This window comes from Saccostrea cucullata, unplaced genomic scaffold (assembly GCF_032062105.1).
Source record: "Saccostrea cucullata isolate Sc308-1 unplaced genomic scaffold, CSIRO_AGI_Scuc_v1 ctg1380, whole genome shotgun sequence".
Taxonomy (NCBI): domain Eukaryota; kingdom Metazoa; phylum Mollusca; class Bivalvia; order Ostreida; family Ostreidae; genus Saccostrea; species Saccostrea cuccullata.
This window is the reverse complement of record NW_026928293.1, coordinates 290-20,233: the sequence shown is the minus strand read 5'-3', so window position 1 is coordinate 20,233 and position 19,944 is coordinate 290. Positions and strand designations below refer to the sequence as shown.

At 34.5% G+C, this 19,944-nt stretch overlaps 1 protein-coding gene across 1 annotated transcript; it reads right to left on the bottom strand.

Moving 5' to 3' along the window:
• Positions 1 to 1,536: 1,536 nt before the first annotated feature.
• On the bottom strand, positions 1,537 to 19,743 carry LOC134277068 (calponin homology domain-containing protein DDB_G0272472-like). The gene is made up of 3 exons (XM_062759332.1): positions 19,101 to 19,743; positions 2,688 to 3,346; positions 1,537 to 2,608 (listed from the first exon to the last, which is right to left on the bottom strand). Exons 1-3 carry the CDS (start codon positions 19,272 to 19,274, stop codon positions 1,843 to 1,845), a joined length of 1,599 nt encoding a protein of 532 aa, XP_062615316.1. The 5' UTR covers positions 19,275 to 19,743; the 3' UTR covers positions 1,537 to 1,842.
• Between the last annotated feature and the right edge of the window lie 201 nt (positions 19,744 to 19,944).

Genomic DNA, 19,944 nt, shown 5'->3' with positions numbered 1-19,944 from the left:
ACATGTATCATCTTTATCTTGAAATTTCGCGAGGAACTAACTGAGGAACTAAAAAAAAGACGCCACTGTACTTTTACTGCCATAATTATTTAGATGTACCAAGCATATTTTTTTTATTATACCTTAAAAATGTATCCTATATAAATCTATACTATAAAAAGTCCAACATTCCCAATGTTTTACTTAGTGTGCATGGAGAAAAAACTCAGTCGATAGAGGGAAATTAAGATGTTGGACCTCTTACGTCACAGGGTTAGCGGGGTCAGCTATATCTAATTTGCATTTCTTTCAACAGAACTTGCAGTGCGGATAAACGAAATTTACTTCATGATATCTCAAAATAACAAGAGGCCCAGGGGCCACAGCGCTCACCTGAGCACATCGGCTAGAAAAAAGCACATATCAGATCAGAACTGAAAGTTTGCTGGGGGGGGGGGGGGGCTTGAATTTTAAACCCCCATGATTTGAAAAAAATTAGAATCTAAACTACCTGAGGATGATTCCATTTAAATAGAAAAATATCACTAATCATGGCTTTGAAGTACTTGAAAAGAAGATTTTAAAAGGTTTCCCTATATATCCCTATGTAAAATTTTGGTCGGCCATTTTGGCCCCACCCTAGCCCCAGGGGTCATGATTTGAACAAACTTGAATCTACACTACCTGAGGATGATTCCACATGTGTTTCATCTTTCCTGGCCCAGTGGTTCTTGAGAACAACATTTTTAAAGATGTTTCCAATATATTCCTATGTAAAACTTTGGTCGGCCATTTTGGCCCCACCCTAGCCCCAGGGGTCATGATTTGAACAAACTTGAATCTACACTACCTGAGGATGATTCCACATGAGTTTCATCTCTCCTGGCCCAGTGGTTCTCGAGAAGAAGATTTTCAAAGATTTTTTCTATATATTCCTATGTAAAACTTTGGTCGGCCATTTTGGCCCCACCCTAGCCCCAGGGGTCATGATTTGAACAAACTTGAATCTACACTACCTGAGGATGATTCCACATGAGTTTCATCTCTCCTGGCCCAGTGGTTCTTGAGAAGAAGATTTTTAAAGATTTTTTCTATATATTCCTATGTAAAACTTTGGTCGGCCATTTAACTGCCCTTCCAGAGAATTGGCCCCACCCTAGCCCCAGGGGTCATGATTTGAACAAACTTGAATCTACACTACCTGAGGATAATTCCACATGAGTTTCAACTTTCCTGGCCCAGTGGTTCTTGAGATGAAAATGTGAAAAGTTTACAACGACTACGACAACAACGACAGACAACGGACAAATTTTGAAAAGTAAAAGGTATAACATTTACCAACTGTGTTCTCGGTCAAAATGCTTTTTGTCGACTCCTCAAACCAACATGTTTGCCTTCGGCCTTACGCATAGTGTTTGGCGGATCAAAATGTAAACTTGATCAAAACGCGTGTTGCCCTCGAACCAGTCAATAAATGTACATTGTATAATGTTGAGATTACAGCTATTAAGGCTTTACAATCATATCGAATTAATGCTTTTAAACATCAACACAGAATTATTTCTGTAACATTTTATTGCGTATTTTGGCATATTTTACATTTCACATGAGGTATGCAGATTTTGAGATGTGATGTAGCTGTATGTTTATCCGTTTTCATATAACTGTTGAACGAACACGTGTCAAATTTTTAACCAACAACTGTAAATATAACAATAACAATATTTGTAGTTTACCATTCTGTGAAAAATGATAAGCAAGGTGCTCTTTTAAAAAATGCAGTATGACTATGCTTTAAACGAATAAGTTATCTAACAATATTCGTGCTGAAAGCAGACTAACAATAGTGCTCACGCACATGCGTCAACTTTCCGTGACCGGAAGTCCTTTGCGTTTCCGTTTGATCTTTTCTTTCAATGATGGCGCAAGTTTCACAGTTTGTGGACGATCAAAAATCTGTTCTACATTTTCAGGACTTGTTTTGTATGTTTGAATTATTTCTAGCTGAAGGAGTTGTCCAGAAAGAATATTCACTTCCTGCTCCAATTTCTCCAAATTATCTGAATATTTTTCAAAATCCGTTTTTAGCGTATCGTAGGTTTTGACACTTGTTTCCACCTTTTCGGTTATAAGTATCCGTTCCTGAGATTTCACCATTAACTCATCCTCCACATTTGAGAGCTCTTTCTCAAGCCCAATTAGAAACTCCTCTAACTCACGAACCTGTTTCACCAAACGTTGTCTTTTCATCTGAAGATTATAGTTTTTCCGAGTTTGTGTCATGGTTATGGACAGGAAATCGGCCATACTAGATTTCTGTACCTTTTCGTCGTGTTTGCTTTTCTTTTCCTGTTTAACACCATTTAACTGTCCTTCCAGAGAATTCAGTTCAGTTTCGATTTTTTGAAGTTTTTCTTTGTTACTGTGCAGAAGGATACTAGCTGTTTTAACCGCCTTTTCTATCTTCTTTTGTTTTTCTTTTTGGTTTTTCAGATCCTCTTCTCGCTTTTTGGCTATATTTCTCGTTTCTTTGATATAGTTATTCACTTCATACATATACTGCTCATCCCTATCCAGCCACTTGCGAGCTATAGCACACACGTTCTCCATCTTTTCCGCTAGATCGGTTTCATGCATTTCTTACGGATATGCAGATGCATTTCTTACGATATGCAGTTCAAATAGTATCAATATATTGCGCGTCTAACGCCAGTCGAAGTATCGGAAACGCTTTCAAATCACAAGAGACTAGAATTTTTTCTGCAAACTTTGAATTTTGGGAGAACAAATCTTGATGGAGTCCGCCATCGTAGGTTTTCATTAACAGACGCATGTTTGTCAGTTCTCGTTCCAGTTCGGAGATATATCCCGAGATTTCCTCTGTGTATCTATTGGACACTTCCAAACTTATATCCGCATTGTTGTAACTCGTACAATTTTGATTAAGCCTGTTTAGAACATTTGTCTGAAATTTATCCACAAGCGAATGGAACGATTCCACAGTGTGTTTTATATTCTCCCAAAATCCAGTGATAAATGCAATTTCACCTTTGTCGAATTCCGCTGCTTCGCGCAACTGATTCAGCAAAGTCACAATCCTCATTTCGCTATCAATCACCTCCAGTTTGATATTCTTTCTCCGGAGCTCATTGTTGGCCGTAAGAAAATGGTCGTTACATTCTTTTAAGTACTGCAAGTAGCTGTCCTCGTCAGCCTCATTGCAACCATAGAAAGAAAGTCTCGTTTTGCTCACGTCGTTCTCTGTATCCGAGATTTTGTTGCGTATGAATTCTAAACCATCCAAGTACGCCCGCTGGAGACCAGCTCGCATCGTCGTCATTGTCATGGCGACTGCTTTGGTTTGATTCTGAAAAAAGAAGTCAGTGAAATATTAATCTGATGTTAATTTTTCATGAATTTGATCAATTTGCTAGAAATATGAGTAGTTTTACGATAACGGCCGTGCAGATGAAATAAAACCGAGAATACTTGACGCGGATGTTTTGCATTCCCAGTTAACTAAATTACAGAGACACCTACTTCGGTTTTCTTGTTTGAAGGTCTTGTTAGAGTTTAAGAGTAAACAAGAAATCTTGCCATTCATTCTGAATACTCAATCAATAGATTAGGTGTGCTCTAATATCACCCTCGCTTCTTTTAAAATGAACCATGATTTAGGTCCATTAGGCAATGCTGTATACATGGACGAAAACAAGCTGAAAATTCATAGTTGGTTTTTATTAAAAATTGATGGGTCAGAAGATTTTTAAATTTAAATCTTTAAATAAAATACTTGAAAGTATTGAAACTTGTCATCAAACACGTCAATAGCTACAGCTGTTTGAACTCGGCTGTTTACAAGCAGTTACAGCATACTGACGGCGCTGATAATAATAAATGGAAACTGTCATATAAAAATAAGTAGTCTTAGAGCAGAAGTATATACTGTTTACTACATTCACATAAAACCATGTCGTTCAATATTGTAATAATACTGTTCAATCACAACCTGTGGTTCAATATTAATGAATATATTTATTGAGGAGCCTCTTGAAAATGCCGACACTTTTTTTAAACCTGAAAATTGAATCGAACACTGCAGTCAAACAAAAATCTCATTCAACTGTTATCAGTTTAACTTTGTTTATGGTATGGTGCAAGCTTATTGTCTTGTACAAGAAAGCGATATTATCAACAGATCTTTTGAAGAGCAACTCTCCAAAATACCATTATTAGTGAAAGTACTTGTTATTTCCGCTGAAACATCGATTTTTTTTAGAAATGCGCAGGTACTCTTAAAAAGGTCTCGAACAAACCCAATCAATTTTACCATCATTTGGGTACGTGATCTCTTCAACATAATCAAACTTATCAGACCCTTGTTTGTGTGAGATTGGCATAAAACGAATTATAAGGAGAAGTCGTCTGGAAAGGTGTGTTCGATTTCAACACGTGATAAACTCTTAACAAGCGATGATTATAATTAAAAGACTGCATGCATATGAATGTAAACAGAAAAGTCAGCTGTGTCTCCTATATAAGAACTTAGAATTGAGAAAATTTTATATTAATATAAGACAAAAAGAGATAGAATGAGAGAGTACTTTGGTGTTTTACATACACAGGGTATCCATAAAAAACAATGTTTTATTTTTAACAAAACGAATGAAATTGCACAATTTCGTACTATTACCAAAAGAGCTAACCTACCTCCTCTAAGATTGTGTCCATGATCAAAGAATTTCATATCGACAGAAATTATTTTCCTGATTATTAAAACCACTCAAAAACCCACGAGATCTGTCCAGTAAATAAGAAAAATGGCTCCCCATAGATGTTTTGTAAACAATTCTTCCAAACGCCATGTTTCTTTGATATTAATGATTGAAATATTAGAGCGAGGCTTTCCGAGGGAATTAGTTTAAAGTCCTCACTCGAATGACTGCGATAGAACAATGACCAAGGCTAGTCGAGTTTATTGCAGAAATCCATATTTAGATTTACATTATTGACTTTAAGATCATGTGTAGAAGCCATCCCATTGAAGGGCTTTCCGTTTGTTTATAATGTAAATCATTTGCGGCTGCTTATAGTTCCCGTAAATTTTGTAATTAAAATAATCAGATTTTTCTCCTTCGTAAATTAACTGGTGCTCAGAACTAAGATGTAATTGCAGAGACATGTAGCTAAGATCGAAAACTTTTGGAATGACTGAGATCGCGTTTTCATTGAGGAGGTGGGGTGGGGTTCGGGCATCAATCGGGAAAAATTGAAAGGACTTCATACGTTACTAGACAGCTTCTTTTCTGTAGAATCTAACTTATTTAAATTTTCCTCGGATATTCTATCGATTACTTTCACTTCTTAAATCTTTAAAAATATTTGAAGCTGCTTTAGAGCTATTCAATAAATGCAATGTCTGATATTTTATGCTGATACTAAGATATCCCATCTCCCAAATCTGATAAAATAGGGTCAAAAGATTAAGTCCTGTTTTTAAAGGATTCTCAAACGAGATAACAGGACCAAAATCTAAAACATTAATTGTTTCTCGCCGAATGTTTTTACAACACACTTTAAATCGTAGAAGATTTATCAGCACCAATCGGACGAACATCCGAAATTTGATTATTTGCCAACATAGACCAATTTTGTACAAAAGAGATTGTACATAAATAGAAGATAGCGGTCTTTATTTGACACTGTCACAGTTGTGTAAAATGAGTCGATGCAAAATTCTTTTAAAGACCCACCCTGGAGTCCGGTTCAAGGAATTCGCAGGATATAGAAACATGCAAAACATTCAATTACACGTGTCGTGAAAATTGATTACTGAAATTTAAAGTTTCAGTTTTAAATTTCAAATGATTAAATTCCTTTCAAACATAAAGAGCATTTCTACAAAACAAATGACCCTTTGCACCGTAGAGAAAGTATCAATATTTGTTGAGAGGATTTATTAATTCCCATACGATATATTCTATTTTTACAATGACAAATTCTAATTCAGTCAAACAACCTAACACATGTCGTTATATTTTAAGATTTGAATGATTCGATTCTGAGTTACAAGACCCAGCACACTTTTTTAAAAATTGGAACCTTAATTTCTTGATGCAAATGTATTGATGAATTTTAGCTCAAAGTCGATTAAATCTTAAAGAGGACTAAAAGGCTTTCCCAACATCAAGCGAAAGTAAATATGAAAAGCAATGTGTTTTTGCGTTTACAAAATATCGACATGTTAAGATTCAACAACGAAAATTTTTATTTTCCTCCATTAAGCAATGAAGAATGGTGAAGAACCAAACCAATTTGAAGCACTTTGCAAAATTACTCACATCCTCCTCATGTTTTCCTGTTTTTGGTTTGGAAGGTTTTGATTTTTTACGTTTGACACTGTTCGGTAAAGCACCAGGATGGATGGAAAGAGCTCCAACTTGTCCTGAAGTTCTGGGTAAAGTTGCCATAGTTACGAACACAATTAACACGAAACAGAGCACACTTCAAAATCACTATACTTTGACAAGCCTCTCAGCTGAGTAATAACTAACACATCCGCTTCTCCTAAGTACAGTAATGCCAAATGTTTCAACTAGAACCAAACAATTTAACGGTGTTTGTGGAGAAACTTGTGACTTGAAGAAACACCAACAATGCTTGTCTGTTTGAACATCTGATTTTCGAAAAGAAGTAATCCTATCGAGTAAACACTCGAACGATAAACGGAAATCTCCATATATCCCAAGTATGTCCAATAACAAGAAACCCGGTGCCAAGAGGTGAAAAGAATTCGTCCACAAGATAATTCGCTGGAAACTAGGAAACAATTGTTGCTTTCAGCGACCTCCGAACATTTTTGCCATCTAAGGAGGTCGTAACTGCGAGAGAAAACCTTTAGAACACGTTAATTCAATCTGAGTGCTGTCCATTATAGGATTTCCTTGATCAAATTAGCAATCGATAGCAAGGTAACCATAATCGAAAACCAAGCCATCTGCTGAGATAATTCCTTCTTACACAAAGGTTGCCACAGAGAGAAAGTTTGATTTTTTCTCTCTCCAGAATTTGCTGCAATTCGCTACAGGAGTCCAGAAGCAAGTGAATTAATCACTTTATTTTGAGGCCTATTGTACAAGTCTTTTTTGTGTCTTATTATGATATGCATTCAGAGCATTAAATACCCCCATAACAATGCAGCATCGTTACGTTCCCATTGTTGGGCCCCCAAACTTTGGATCTTGGGTATAATAATTGTTGACTAAAGACTGACTTTATCCTTCTTATTAAATGGCGTTGGAGCGGAGTATTCTTCCTTTGTAAGGTATCTATATAAATACCCTCTTAATATACGAATTTGCGTTGGGGGTTCCCTTCTCTGATTGATAATAAATTTATTAGCTTTTGTAATCGTTAAGGTATACAAAGGCTTCTGGGTAACCGAGTTCAAAATTGTGTATTGCAAATAAAATGATAGATTGGATTGATAGCTGCGGAATCCGTTTTGGCATTTTTAATCGGACCTGGGTCTGTATTTGCTGAGCTTTGTAAACAATGTTGTGTGTGTTTATCCGAATAGACAGTCATATTCCTAAAATCAGCAATCAAATATTATTTCCGCAAACACTTGAGTTTAACATCTAAGGTATAAGAGAAATCAATAAAGGAAAAAAAATGATGAACGATTTCACTGATTGTCCTTTCATACATCTTGGAACTGATATTATAAACAAAGTCTTGGAAAATACAGAAAAATCGTTTATCTTAAAAGCCTTGTGGTCCTTGCAAAGGAACTGAAAAATTCACTAGTATTGCATGATATTTTGAAACATAATATTAAGTACTGAACAATATTCTTATATATGTAACCATTTGTGTACTTGTCGTGTACTCGAATCATATTGACCTTTGACATTCCGGACAATTCCATTCCGATCATTTTCACTGCTTCCTTCTGTCTACCAAGAATTGGTATGTTTTAATATCCCATTGTATTGAAAGTTACCCAATGTACAATGAATTAAAAAGCTTTGGCAGATTAATTGTGCTGTTGGCCTGCGATACATTCTTTATATTATTAGAGTTAAGTGGTTCGGATTAGCTTTCTTCTGTGTCACAAAATCAACTAGTCTGTTAGAATGTTTGACCCCCAACAAAAAAGACAGAACCAAAAAATCATTAACAACCACACTCAGTCATTAAATAAAAATTCCAAAATAGGGCGATGCCTTTTAATTTCCTTTGCGTTTGTTGAACTGATCGATCGTGCAAAATTTCTTATTATTTTTCAAAAAGCAGCGAACAATATCTACTACATGTATTTATGACAGACAAAATTAATGATGGTTTGAAATTTGGCATATGAACAAGAAAGATGAAATTTATATGTAATAACTAACCGTTAAACAACCCAGAATTACAGTTTAAGAACTTCCTTTGATGTCTTTTAATGTTCAGACCATGGACAATCATGGTATTGCTAATGGCATGACGTATCTGAAAACTTTGGCATATATTTAAGAATGTCAGTATTAATACCGCAATGCCGCTATAAATTGGACTTCATCTTTTAATTATCTAATCAAGCGTGATATTTAATGTTTAGAAACATTGATATGTTATTGCCAATTTTGACGACATATTGTGAAAAAAGACGAGGAAAAAAAAAATCAATGCATATCTCTGGAGTCGTTGTTAAAATGAAAAGTAGTGTAATTTACAATATTCAAGTTAAAAAAAAGATTAAATAGTATACAGTTTTTAAAACACACACACACACACACCCTCACACACACACACACACACACACACAAACTGGAAGTGTACAGTTTGAAGGATTAGAATCTAAATATTCTCTGTGGTTGAACCGTTAATAATACCACAAATATATTTTCAACAATGAAATGAAATTCTTTTCAAAGGCAATACGTATAAGACCTTACCCCTAGGGTATATATTTTTCCGCCATATTTTTCGTATCCTATATAGTCCATCATAGTTCCTGTTATTTTATCTAGACTACCAAAAAAGTCAACGGCTACATCTGTCTAATTGTCTAATCTTCAAGCACCTATTTCGTACCACCCTTGAAATACAGGCTTTTTATTCGGAGTAAATATTTTTTTGGTAACATGACCAAAGTCATTGTCCCATATCAAAAGCTAAATTCGAAATTGAATCCCAATATGGCATGAATAAGGACCACGAGATTTAATCATCTCGAGATATTTAAAAATGGAGATGTAGACAAGGATTGATTATGATTATCTTAATAAATCGTGGATTAGAGCAGTGATTTAACTTTATTAAAAAAAAAGAGTCAAAAAGTGCGAACAAAGAAATACTGTTATATCTATCATAAAAGTTGATTCATACATAATATTGTGTAAAGGTGATGGATGCCCCGTGCAGACACAAAAAAGTCATTGCCTGAAAAAAGTATATCGATGCTGCTTATTTGACAAAGTTAAATAAAGTGTATGTACGTGTTGTTTGGCTTAAATAGAATAGTTCCTTTTTCAGATATAAGCACACATTTCTAAAGAAAGAATGAAATGTCAAGTTTCTCGAATGGTTAATTGTTATTATTGGTATTGAAGCTGGAAAGTGTCTTCAAGGGGGGGGGGGGTGAATAACAGAAAGCATGATTTACAATTAAGCTTATTCCAGATAGCTAATCGCTATTCTTATTGCTTGAAGAAAAGATTCACAAACACATAAGTTTTTTTTTTCAGTCATGTTTTGCTGCATCCCGAAGTCTTCAATGTTTGCAATACATGCTTTGTAAAATATGATCTTTGCAAACCTTCCTCTCACCATTATTCAAAGTCAATTTCTAAATGAATTTTTAAAGATTTTATTTGTTTCGTTATTTGCATGGCTTTTGTTCCAATTTCAACATTTTTTCAACTACTTTCACACGAGTTCTAAATATCTAGCAATATTTTGCAAAGACATCTTGACAAATAAATTAAAATTATAAGCATTATTAAGGTCGCCATGTCGTTTAGAATATTTCCATTCCAAATAAGATAACTTGGATGGAGTAGTATTTTCTTTGATTAGAGAGGATTATCTTTGTCGAACAAGTCTCCTTAAGTTTCTCCTCTCTGAATATTGGAAATTTTGTTTCACATAAAATGTCAGGTCAATATTGAAGCCATTTGACGTCAACATTCAAAAAAGTCAAGATACTTTGCGTCTGATCTTACATTTCCTTAACCTCTTCATGATAAATAGCATGCGTTGTGGTACACGTGTAGGATTTTCTCTTGATCTGAGATTAACTTGATAGAGTTTAACCTTTCCTGAGAATCTTTCTTGTCGGACGTATAAGGTATTTCATGGTCCCATCGGGACATACTTTTTTCTAATTCCATTGATCAGAAACAAACTCATGGAGGAAAAATATAGATTAGAGTAACAGTAATTTTTTTAGACATATAAATTTTAATAATTATATTTCTAGCAGAGTCTGTCAGACTGGTCATAATGTAATTAAAGAGTTTTTTTAGGTTCATTAATAGAAACTTCCATCTTAAAACAGTTTATCAAAAGTAGTGGGAAAATGCAGCAAAATAATGAATTAAAAAATGGATAAAAACGCAGTTTAACAAGATTTTTTTTTGTAAAATACTGATTTCCACTTTTGACAATTTTGGCGAACGTTTAATCTACTCAAGTCAAACTCCAAGGTCAATGTCAATAGAGATAAAACATAATGGTATCCAAAGAAAGGTCTTTCAAAAGGTAAACACCTGTGAAATAAGACACAACCATTCAACATTTATGACCAAGATTAATTTTTTTTCAAAGTAAAACAACCTCCAAGGTCAAGGTCAAAGGGTAAAAACTAATGGTACCAAAGGGAATGTCTTAACACAAGAAAAACACCTGTAAATAAATATCCCTTTTATTGCAGTGTTCGAAAGTTATGACGAAGATTTAAAGGTTTTTTAAAGCGGGGGAAAAACTCAAAGGTCAAGGTAGAAAATATTTGTATCCTAGAATATGTCTTATCACAAGAAATACACGTGTGAAGTATGAGAAGTTGAGAACCCTTGTTCAAACCGTACAAAAATTATGACTAAGATAAACGTTCGGTAAAATTTTGAAAATGTTTCAAAAATGGGTCAAACTGCTAGGTCAAGAGCATCCGAAACACCTCGGGCATTTTACAAAAAAAAAAAAAAACAAACATAAAAAACCGTGTCATATATGTTGGTATCCAAAGAAAGCTCTTGTCATCTGTGAAATATGAAAACCAAAGCTTCAAAAATCAAAAGATCAGGACAATATTAAAGCCTTTGCAAAAAGCAGATAAACAGACGTACTGACAGAGTAAAAACCGCGTCTATCAACTCGAATTTTCGATTATAGTGGCGTGAAAAAGAGAGAATCCTTTTGTACTATTTATTCTATTTCAGGTTTTATGAACACATTTGAATTTTAAATACCTTTCAAACTTCACATGATAACGAATGTTTCCCCTACATGTATTATTTAGAGTACGAGTTTTCTACTGTATCGGAGATACAGGGCGGGGCTTGAGGCGAGAGCGATAGCTCGAGCCGGGCCCCGCCCTGTATCTCCGATACAAATTCTAAATGACTTGTGACATGACCTTTCTTATGACCTCACTAATTTACATGCGTATTTGGGTACATATCACTCAACCAATCAGATGATTTTGCAGAAAGCTGATTTAGTATCCCATTTAATCATTCGCAACTGAAATCCCGAGTGAGGTGGACGTGCAGGTATTTATCATTTTAAAATAATTATTTAGGGGATGCATAATATAATTTGTTTTCCAAAAGAATTAAATTTAGATTTCATTACGTAGTGCTTTTTTTTCTCTATTCAGCTCTTGCTGACATTTTTTTAAATTTAAGCCTCGACTTAATTAATGCAAAACATTTTGATATATAAGAATTGTGCAGGAATATTTTTGAAACAAAAATGCTTCGGGGAGAACGTAATCTGAGAGAAATGTCCGACAATGTCCTCCTCCGGTCGTCACATACAAAATTGAAATAAACAGATGAAAGGAATGGGGCCCACCTATATTTAACTTCATGTTTTTAATAAAATGTAGTGTAACCAAAGGGGATCCGAGTAATCACTGGAGCCCGCCCCCCCCCCCCACCCTCCTTGATTTTTTTCTTTTTCACTTTCGTAAATGATTTTTGGTAAACTTGTATACATATGCTTTTTAATTTATCAATAAGTAACGATATCACGCACATAGTATATTGGTTGGATATAAATCTAACCCCACGAAATACGATTTTCCACTGATTTTTTTAGGGGGGGGGGGGGTGTTCAAAGTATTCATTTGTGAACTGCCCCACTCCCTCTTTTCTTAAGTTTTTGAATCCGATTTTTGAGTAAATACTAACAGTGCTACATGTTTCATGCGAATTGAACGATTTTGTGTCTGTATATACAGATACAGATTTCCGTCATGGCTAAAAATAAACCGTACTGTATCGTTGATATTTTGCAGATACAGTACAGTTTCTGCTCATTTGCATAAGAAACGCCCACAAAAAGTGTTCTGTATCGCAGTTACAGTATGCTTGACTTCAAAGGAAAACTCGCCGGGTCATGTCACAATGATCTCTTACTGGATACGTCTACTCCACAAATGAAAGATTTAAAACATTTTACGTGACCGAGTAAACATCTATCGCTTTTAATTAGCATCAATGATATAGGTTAGCACTTACTCAAAAAACATCTAAAAAACACAAGGAAGCCGAAAATTTCAACAAGAGAAACGTTTCAAATACCGTTTATGTCTGCAATAGTCTTTGTGACATGACCCGGCGAGTTTTCCTTTGAAGTCAAGCATACTGTAACTGCGATACAGAACACTTTTTGTGGGCGTTTCTTATGCAAATGAACAGAAACTGTACTGTATCTGCAAAATATCAAAGATACAGTACGGTTTATTTTTAGCGATGACGGAAAGCTGTATCCATGTTCAGACACAACAATCGTTCAATTCGCATGATAGCAATGTTGGTAATTACTCAAAATTTGAGGTGATTTTATAAAGAATAAAATTTTACAAGATAAACTTATGAGTGTCGGATTCAAAAAAAATTAGAAAGGAGGGAGTGGGCCGGGCAGTTCAAAAAGGATTACTTTGAACCTGAAAATGGTATCTCGGGGGGGGGGGGGGGGGTAGTAGTTTTAATCAATTGCAACCAAGACACTATGTGCGTGAAATGGTTACTTGTTGATAAATTGAAAAGAGTATGTATTTAAGATTGGCAAAAATAATTTACAAAAGCGAAAAAAGAAATTAAAAAACCTTTAAGTCGGGTGGGATGGGGGGCGGGGGCACCTGTGAGTACTGGATCCCCCTTTGGTTACTCTACATTTTATTTAAAAGATGAAAGTAAAATACCCCCCCCCCCCGCCCCCGTTCCATTCATTGGTTTATTGGAAAACAAATTATATAATGCATCCCACAAATAATTAATTTTAAAATAATAGTAAATAATTACCTGCACGTCCACCTCACTCGGCATTTCAGTTGCGAATGCTTGAAATGGGATACTAAATCAACTTTCTGCTAAAATCATCTGATTGGTTGAGAGATATGTACCCAAATATGAATGTTAATTGGTGAGGTCATTAGAAAGGTCATGTCACAAGTCATTTAGAATACTCGTTTCCTACTTATCAGAGATACAGGGCGGGGCCCGGCTTATCGCTCTCGCCTCAAGCCCCGCCCTGTATCTCTGATACAGTTATAAATAATACTTAAACATACTGATTTACATGAAGTACATCAGAAATTGATTACAGCTAAGTGCGATCAAAGAACTTTGGTTTAGAATTGCAAACATGCGCTTCCTTTCAGAATACAATGATTCTTAACTTTTCGTTAAGATTGCAGCGGTTTTAAGGTATGCTAGGGTTTCTCCTTCTTTGCTTTTATTTTGTTGCACTGGGACGTTTTCCTCTTTTTAAAAACAAGCTTGATATTAGTACCACAGTAGAGAAAATGGATGACTTTTTTTTCCCTCTAGTAACGACATCTTAAAATTCTTGGCACTGACAAACAGACCATCTTTCAACTTTTCAAACCTTTTTAAATAGTCAAGATTGCTACGCAAGACAGACCATTGGATGTCGTGTTATCTAACATTATCCTTTAGTGCCCCTAAAAATTATTTTATCAAGTTTTTTAGGGAAAAAAAGTATGTCGTGTAAAGTGAAAGTTACAAGGCAATGATGATCATGTTTTGGTGTGATCACTTATTAAGTAATTTTACGATTCCAAATAAAACTAATTTTGAGATGCAGATTAAAAATAGAATGTTTTCCAGCTATAATAACAAAATCGTGAGAGAGTGCATTAAATCTCTACATTAATCAATAACAAGGGGTCCAGATAAATTAATCTCCAAAAATAAATATCGTGTTGACTTCATTACCAGATTCTGTTTGCACTCAGAATGTCTTGGTGTTCAATGTTTAGCAATGACAACGTCTTTCTATTTGATTAACTGATTATGTTCGCCATATCGAGTCAACAATGTCATTTCTTTTATTACACTTCCTAAATATTTGAGAGAGGGTCGTTTAACAAGAGCTATATACAAAGTGTTGGTGAATAAATATGTAAAAAAGATTAAAGTTTAACACTTGGTTTTCATCCAGATTTTCGTCCAAATTTGTCTTACTTATAAGATTCGGGGGAAAATCAAGGAAACCGTGATCAAATGAATATTCATCCCACAAACTTAATGACTATTCTTTTAAGTTCCAATGAATCTATACTGCAGGATGCAACTTTGATCTACCACCGCCACAGTATCAACGAATTTAAAAAGTAAAAAAACAGGGGGCGGACTAAGATCTAGGGTTCTGAGAGCAGCAAGGGAATGATATTAGAATAAATTCAAATTTCATATTATGGCCACACCAATAAAATTTTTTGTTCCTTGGACCCGCGCGCTCCTATTTAAACTAAACTAAAATTCCCGCACCATGGGAATTCTGTGCTGTTTTCTGTTCCATTTCCGCTCTATTTATCGTACATTTAATCTACTTACTCCACAAAGCAGAAAAAATATAATTGTCCGCTCAATTTTTTTCATGCCCCGCCTAAACATTTTGCCCATAATAATATTAAATAAATTCAAATTTTATATTAATATTTTTCAAATAATATCAGTTCGAAACTTTGATTTATGGAACATAAAATGTCTGTTAAAATTAAAATTAGAAGTTTTGTAATTTTTTAGCCTTTACTGAAATTTTCATCGATCCTGAGTCTCTGATATCGAAAACGTGAATTGAAGGCTCTAAGAGCAAGCGTCAGTTAACAAAGTGTTAAATTGATCAGATTCTAATAATTTTTATATAAAATATTGTAATTTAATGTGTGAGTGTTAATATATCTTCATTTTGATTTTTTTTCAATTTGAAACTACCAAGGACTATAAAAACTGGAAACTAATACACATGTCATTATGCGTCTCAAATTATATCACGAGCCGCAGACACAAATGAGTGAAGAAGAAAAAAATACATCAAATGTTTATTGATTAATTTTAGCAAAAGGCTTTGAAAAATTTTCAACCTGTCAACTTTATTTTGGAATAATGTAAGTTTCGTTAAATCTATTAAAAATACCTTTGTTGATATGCCTAGGTGCACGATAAATAGGAATTGAAAGGCTTCAAATGTACGTTTGATGTCAGAACAAGAGAAATAAAGAACGTGCAAATAAAGTTACGTAACCTTAAAGATATCGAACATTTAGACAAAAATCAAGTGTTTTCGGCACTTAAAAAATATTCTCTTATCATTTATCGCCTATAATCTTCCTTTATCATTTTCCAGAGCCATAGTTCAGCTCAGAAAAGGAAATCACTATATGATTTAGCTCTTATCAAAAATATGAAAGCTGTGTAAATATGTTTCATAATACGTTTAATTCCCAGTTGTGAGGCTCTTGTCTGACATCCATATGAACATGTTGCTATACTTCGATAACAGACCCATTCCTGTTTATAAGACTGTCGTCTGCTTAATCATTCCCGCGTTAGGTAGGTTCCTTTGCGGGGGACATGTTTAGATGACGATTACAGCAAATCGTTCGGAAGTTAACGAGCGTTTTCATTCAAATTATTATCAGGAAAATGCGATAAATTCGTTGTCACCCTAGAAACAACACACCTATTCAACCCGAAGGAAAAGTAAAAACACGACAATTAGTCTCTTCACAATACGTTATGTGGATAATAAAAAGTTTGAGATAACACAACTGGTTGGGGTGACTTTTTACGCAACAAAATGTATTTGGTTTTTGTAACAATGCCACAGTAATGAAGATATGCAGTGATGCACCACGAGACCTGTGCAATTGTTGGAACCGTTTTTGTTTCTGCAATGTCATTGATAATTGACATAACGAGTGACGCAGCAGATCGGGCTATCAGCAGATCATGGGCTGAAGTTAATGTCTTAAAAAATAATACATTGTAATCAATGCTCGGCCATTATATCACTGCGCATACAATTTAAAGCGGAACTTAGAGTATCCCTGTAATGTGTTCGACCTCATAAAACTATACCAGAATGCTGATACAAAAACAGCCATCAGATCTGATGTGTTTGTCAACCGCTTACAAAGGAAATTTGATAAATGTATGAAATATGCATTTCTTCTCAAAAAGTTTGCTAAATATTTAATTGAAAAAAAGAGAGAAATATTTACAATCTAATCATGACACTTAGTTTGAAAGTTAAAATTGCATTTTGTAGAGTTTTCTCAATCTTAATTAAATATCACAGTGTATGTTTAAATGGTTGCATAGCCCATTCAACTTAAGAACAACGTACCAGCAAACCGCGACCATAAGAACATACCTAACTGAGAAAAAAAACCAGAATATGAGGTGAGCTTTAAAACACCATTAAAAAATGATAAATTGCACTTGTCAATTACATCATATGAAATATATTTTATGCTGAAATATTTATGAGATATCTTTTTTTGAAGATTCTGATAACGTATAAATTTCGAATTAAAATATAATCTACAAGTACAAAAATATTAGTGATTGAATAATTTTATGCAAAGCAAAATAAAAAAAAATAAAGATCATATTATGGTGATGTTGATTCACATAAAAATTGATCCGGTATTCAACTAAACATTTGTGCACTTTAAAACCTTAATGTATTCAGATGGCTTTTAATATGTAATGATGTGTAAATGATTCAATTTCATCTTCGCCTCAATAAATAATCCTAAAAGTTAAAATACCACGCCATTAGCAATGCTTGGTGAAAATTTAATTTATCCTGTGATGTTTATTTTTGCAGATTACTCTATGCACCAGGGTATTCATATTAACCATACAGAAAATTCTTTGGTATGTAAAATGCTTAGGTCTCTCCTTATGCCCAATACAAAAAGCCAATTTTGTTTAAACTGGAAGAGGAAATGGTATGAATAGAAGTTATTTAAAAGCCCTGTCAAATTGGATTCCTCAAAGTGTAAGTCAGTTCTAAATTAATATTGAAAGACCATGTTTGTCGCTGTAAACAGATCCGGTTAAAATCGAATGAAAACATTAGTTTATTTATTATTCATTTAAAACATTATTTGTTTATTTATTATAGTTAAAATAGTTAGCTATAATTACAGACAAACATTATTTCACAAGACGAAATCGTGTTAAATATTTTTTATTAATTTTTTAAAAACATCATTATCTTTTTCAAACAGTCCCTTTGTGAAATATTTTTGTGCTATTTGCCCATGGTGAAATAGTCAAACAGCAAGCAAATTATATTTGTGAATATATTATGAAGTAACAAAAGTTAAGTCAGCATCGGTATTATGGAATATCCGTGTTGGACTCCCAAAGGTTAACAAAAGTATCAGCATACAGACAAACATTATTTTACAAGGCGAAGTCGAGTTAAATATTTATATCCTTTTAGGAACTGAAAGAGTGCTTACTGAGTCTACAGCGCTAACGATATAGATTTTACCGAGGGATTAGTTCACTTGACTAACGCATGGCAAAGCGTGGTTTAGTCCATTTCACAGCGATTTCTGGAAAATCATTTACATCCAACGATATGATTTTTTAAAGATTAAAAAATAAGTTGAGCATGTTGAGGTTAAATAATAGTCTAAAAATTGGTAAATAATTTGTGGCTCGTTGATTTTTATAGGAATATCTAAAATCTCTGGAAAGGATAAAAGGTTAAGAATTTTCACCGATGACGTTAATTATAACGCAGGTTTTTATGAGTCACCAAACACGTAAAGTGAAGAAAGTGCCATTTATTCCTTCGACACTGGACAGCTAAATCGATAACTTCAAAGCAATCGATCTGATCGATATATTTCTCACTGATTTGGGACCTTATGCTACAGATTAGTGTGACGCCAGTGGGTCCCTATATAAAGTGTCCCTATCGCTAGCTGTCCCAGCAATCAGTACCGACCCAGTGCTAAGTACCTACCCCCAGAGGGCGCTGATGGAAGCTTTACTAATGCATGAGGTCAGGGCCCACCATCTGTCATAGTGACAGGGCTTTCTTACAGTCACTCAAAATGTTTACTCTCTCGGTTTGAAGATTATGAATTTACATATATAGCGATTTTCTCTTACATTGATCTTATCAAAAGCAAACTTTCAAGACAACTTTCCAGTGGTCAAGAACCTATTTCGATACTGACTGAAAATTTAATCACAGCAAATCCCGTGGTTCTTATCGGGGAGAAAATTTAGATGTAACAACTCACACCTGGTCGTTTAGAATCCTTATACTTACGTACAGAAATTTCAACCTCATGTAAAATTAATGAATTTTGAGACAACGCAGATTTTCTAAAAGACAAGTTCTTATGTTTGTTGATGCATCTAAATAAATTTAGGGCTATTATTTGATAAAAACCTTACAGTTATAAAGTTTGATTAGAGGGTTTGATATTGATCAGTCAATGATAACAATACATGAACAACAATAACCATGTTTCAAATATATGGTAAAATATTTTCCAAAAGACGTGATAGTGAGTACTATTCACAGTATCTCTGTCAACTATGAGAAAAAAAACCTCTACCCCTTACCTCCTCTTTCTGAGCGGGTACATCTATAACCAGCTGTTCCATCTGCTCATTGCTGCTGCTGGGAGTAGTTGCTTTTTGGTCCTTGTTGGCCCGTCTTGGACGCCGGACCTTTGCCGGACGGAGGGCCATTGGCTTGGTGTACGGGATCGCCTGATGCTGAGCTGTTCCCAGCATGGCGAAAAGACCACCATTAAATAAATAACCTCCACCAAAGCTCTTCTTATTCAGGTATCAGAGCGCATTTCTCAGGTATAAACATCATAATTCCAGCTTATCGATTTTTCATCTTTTTTCTATTTTGATCAAGAAATATTTTCTTCCTGGCAGTTTGTAAGCTGTGCAGAGGAATCTTCTATAAGCTCTCCTGACTGTTTCTCTGCGCTGGTATTGTGCGAAAATTCAATAACGTTATCCCACTTTTTTCACACCACGGCAATAATAAATTCTTTTCCCTTTTGGAATACTTTCTCAATGTATTTCTTATCTTATCCCCCATAAAGAACCACGTGATCTTTAGTTTGTTTGCAATAGTGTACGATTAGTGGTGAGGTATACCAAGATCTCTAATACAAATAATGATTGCTTTGACTTCTTCTCCGGTTTTCATTCAAATCCCAATCACTTCATGGTCGTCTTCGAGTCAATTGCGCCACCGTCTCTTTAAATGTTTTACCGCACCATAAAAAGTAAAATAAATTTAAAAGTTAAAAATATCTCTCTTTCACTTTTATTGTATATTAATGTTTTCTAAAGATAAAGTTGAGGCATTTAAATATCATTGGCCCCTTTTCTAGTAGAGATTAGATGGTTTTATTGAGGAAAATAAAGCGATTGTGCCATGGTT